The sequence below is a fragment of the Scyliorhinus torazame genome, chromosome 5, assembly GCF_047496885.1.
Source record: "Scyliorhinus torazame isolate Kashiwa2021f chromosome 5, sScyTor2.1, whole genome shotgun sequence".
Classification (NCBI taxonomy): Eukaryota; Metazoa; Chordata; class Chondrichthyes; order Carcharhiniformes; family Scyliorhinidae; genus Scyliorhinus; species Scyliorhinus torazame.
Genome location: NC_092711.1, coordinates 88,511,829 through 88,515,996, shown reverse-complemented (window position 1 = coordinate 88,515,996; position 4,168 = coordinate 88,511,829). Strand labels below are relative to the sequence as shown.

At 46.9% G+C, this 4,168-nt stretch overlaps 1 gene segment (V, D, J or C); it reads right to left on the bottom strand.

The window, feature by feature from the left end:
* Positions 1–3,429: 3,429 nt before the first annotated feature.
* LOC140417777 (T cell receptor alpha variable 38-2/delta variable 8-like) lies at positions 3,430–3,822 on the bottom strand. The segment is given in 1 exon segment: positions 3,430–3,822. A coding segment is annotated over 1 exon segment (393 nt).
* Positions 3,823–4,168: the final 346 nt, after the last annotated feature.

Below are 4,168 nucleotides of genomic sequence, written 5' to 3'. Positions count from 1 at the left end.
TAGTCTGCTTTGTCTTAGCCTCTTCTGACGCCGGGGAGCCTTCCTTAACATTGTGTGTCTAAATGTTTCCATTTTGCCCCCGGAGATGGCTCATTAGTATGTAGATTGCTTGGTAGTTTCTGTCCTGTCTGAGAGTTTAAGGTTCTAATCAACAGACAGAGCTTGCACCTGCTTGTTTTTTAACATTGTCCAATTTTCCCTGCAGTCTTTGCAAGTGTCCATTTTGTAATCGGGACGTGGCCATCCCAGAGGCTACACAGTCAGCAACATAGATGTGCAGGATAAGTGGAGTAGCCATGCGAAAATTGTCCCTTAATGTCCAAGGATGTGCAGGTTAAGTGGGGTTGCAGGGTTTAGGGCTGGGGAGTGGGCCGAGGTAGAGTGCTCTTTCAGAGGGTCGGTGCAGACTGGATGGGCCAAATGCCTGACCCCCCCCCCCCCCAACTCCAGTCCAATCTGACCCTCCTCCCTCCGCTCCGACACTCCTTCTGCGCCTCCCATACCCTCTTCTTTGTTCCTTCGGAGGCCCTCTGGTTTGACCCGACCCCACCTTGTGATCCGACACACGCCCGGTCTGAGCAGACCCCCTCGCTTGCGGTTCGATCACCGCGGCCCCCCACCCCATTGTACCCCCCCCCCGATCACCGCGGCCCCCCACCCCATTGTACCCCCCCCGTCCCCCGTCCCCGTCCGATACCAACACCTTGTCTGTCTCTCTTACCTTTTTAATTGTCCCTTTAAACACTTCCCTTCCGGCAGCTAGTGCCGCAAGAAATACGTGCTTCTTACCTCGCTGCGCCTCAGCTGCCCCACACCAGAGAGCGATAGATCGGTTCTTGATTAATAAGGGTATCAGGGTTATACGGAGAAGGCAGGAGAATGGGGATGAGAAACACATCAGCTGTGATTGACTGGCGGAGCAATCCTGATGGGCCAAATGGCCTCATTCTGCTCCAATGTCTTATGGCCTTTTGTTCCAGAAATGGGACAGGTATTTTGAAGCGCACATTGTAATGATTGTCGCTGCCACCAGAGGGCAGTGAGAGACTGGGTGAATATATATAGTGAAGAAAATGTGATGGAGGGAGCCAGTGCGTAAACAGAAACATTATTTTAACACTGATATGAAACTTGAAATTTAAAAAAAGTTATTTATTATCATGTGTTCTCACTGTTGCTATTACTGTTACAAATGTCCGATAGATAGACGAGTTCGCATTTGACGGGTTCAAATTAGAACAAGATATAAGGACCTTCATCAGGACCTTCTTGTCAAACCGAGTGGTCAGATTTGCAGGAAGAGTGAGTGAGGAGTGTGCAACAACGCTGCAGGAAGAGTGAGTGAGCAAAAGGCACCGCAATCCTTGGACAGCAGACATGAAGGTGAGATTTAGTCTCTCCCGCAAGAAAGTAGCTATAACAGGAAGGAGGGAATATATGTTCTCATTCGTTACTATGCAACTTGTCGGCAGTTCAAGTGAATAATTGCACCGTGCACTTACCAGTATACACCGCCAGAGAGCAGTGTGATGTATGGAAATTATTTAACGTGGGAGGTCAGGTGTGTGCTCTCAGTGCGAGCTGGTGTCAGTGTGAAACGTGGAGAATGGGTGGTTAAACCTGAAGGAAGCTCAGCTCATTTAGTTAGTTCAACAGAAACACGTCACTGAGTGAACCCGAAGTAAGTGTTTGGCACCCCGTTAATTTTTCAGAATATAGTATTCATCTCCTGGTTCTGAGCCGAGCTCGGTCTTGCGTGTTAACTGATAATGCTTCGGGTTCACACTGGCATTTTGCTGTGTTTCATTCTGATCTGCACGGAGGTGAGCGGAGAAGCTGCGATGCTGCAGCTCCCTGGGTGGATGGTTGTTAGTGAAGCGGGTAACGTGTCCATGAACTGCACCAGCAGTATAGGTTTTAACCTCGTAAGCTGGTACAGACATTACCCGAACCAGTCACCCCAGCATCTGGTGATGGCCACAAGAGGAACCGACCAACACGGGAGGATTACAGCTTCAATCGCTGGAAACAATAAGCTCAGTATCCTGACTGTGAGAGCCGCGCGAGTTACAGACACCGCCACATATCTCTGCGCTGTGAGCCACAGTGTAACTAACAGAGGGAGACCCCATACAAAAACCTGCACCGTCTTACCAAGCCGCTTTGCTGTTTCTGGAATATCGGCGTTTCATGAGGCGGGATGTGGAATTCCATGGAAAGGGGGAATGAGAGCAAAACGTAGCGAGAAGGGGAAGATTTAAAGAGGGTGAAACATGAAGAGAATTGGAAATACAGTCGAAGGGGAAGCGTTAACATGCAAACCGGAATGAGTGAAAGAAGAATACGTAAAGATACGTAAAGATACGCACGTTCTGAAACAATGAAAAGAGAAATGAAAAAAAGTGAGAAATAACGGGTGTGATGCACAGAGTGAAGGATCAGGTAAAATCATAAATGAAGCGACTCCGAAATAATGTAAAACGGCCTTTGTTTTAACATCATTCAATCTTCCTTGATAATTCGACATGTCATGGCTTGAAAAACGGCTTTTGAAGAACTGCTATTGGATATTGCTCCATACGTAAATCTACACCCTTTCCACAGTTCTGACCATGTAAATTCCTCCCACTGGGAAACGCGCCAGAGGGCGAGGTGGTCCCCAATTATTTCCTGTTATTAACATAAAATATCGACAAAGAACTGGCGGTAACGCTGCGAGCTGCCGTCCCGATAACAGCTTGTTCAAAGTCTGATACACATTTTCTGCCCTGTGATCGTGGAGGTCTTTCCCAGTTTGTTATTGCCTCAGCAGGAATCCCGGGATCTGTAATTCTGTAACCTTTTCCTGCAATCCACAATGAACATCAAACTGGTTTTTTTTTAGTTTGTCAGGATGTGGTTAGTGCTGGGCTTCGAACGTTTACAATTTAGATAAATGGCTTGGACGGTATAGTTGCTAAATCTGCTCACCAGAGAGAGATGTAGGAAAGTAAATGTTGAAGAGGACCTTAGGGGCCTATAAAAGGGCATGGACAAGATAATTGAATGGACACATGTCTGGCAAACAGAATATAATGTGGAAAATATTAAATTGTAAATTTTGCGAAGCAGACACACAGTGGACTGAGATTCAGAGGGATCTGGGTGTCCGAGTGCGTGAATCAGAAACGTCAGTTTCCAGGTGCAGCAAATAATGAGAATATTGTTATTTATTGTGAGGTGAATGAATTCATCACAAAAACATGGAGGTTATGCTTCAATTATTGAGGGTATGCGTGGGATCACATCTGGAATATTGTGAAGTAGGGTGCGATTTGTTGCAAGTTTCTAATGGTCCCCGACTGTAACTCTCACTGTGGAGGCTGGATTATTGTTTCTTTGCTGAGCACTAACTGGGACTCTGACTGTTGGGTTTTCGTACGGGACCCGCTATATCTGTAGCAGTGTGGGCTGCAAGGCACAGAGATACAGTGCGCTATCAGACATCAGCGTGTTGACTATCATTAGCTCGCTAAGTTTCGCAGTTTTGTTTAAGGTTGCTGAAACGCGATTGGTGATGTCAGGGTGTCTGTAAAGGTTCTTTCCTAGAACACGAAGCATGTAATGTGGAGACTTCCCAGGACTCTGACTGTACCAGTACACATACGGGTTAGCAGTGCTTGTCTTCAAGTTGCAGGTTAGTGTGACATTACTTTCCTCTTCAACCTTTATTTCTGCATCCGGCTGCTCCACTGTATCCTGGTGGCTCCAATCTGACATAAAAAATAGATTAAGAACAACAATCAGTATCACCCCCAAATTGATCAACTTAATCTTCACCATCACTATTATTTTTACCAACAATAACATCGGGGTTACAGCAGCCAGGAGGAGAATGGAGTTTTACTGGGAAGGAAATACTGACTGAGAAGTGAGATAATGATGAGCATCTGAGCGAGCCGGTTCCCCATGATCCTTCCTGAGTCTGCAACTCTGCAGTGAGAGGAATCCTCTGTCAGAGGCAGAAATACAGATCCCCGGCCCACAGCACTGCTTATCGACCAATGGCAGAGGCAGCAGTTTCTCCAATGACACAATTGGGTCAGAGCGAGGGCAGCAACCGAAAGCTGTGGGCGGGGATACCGCAGTCTCAATATTGAGTGTGTGGTAACTCTCAGCTGCGCTCGGA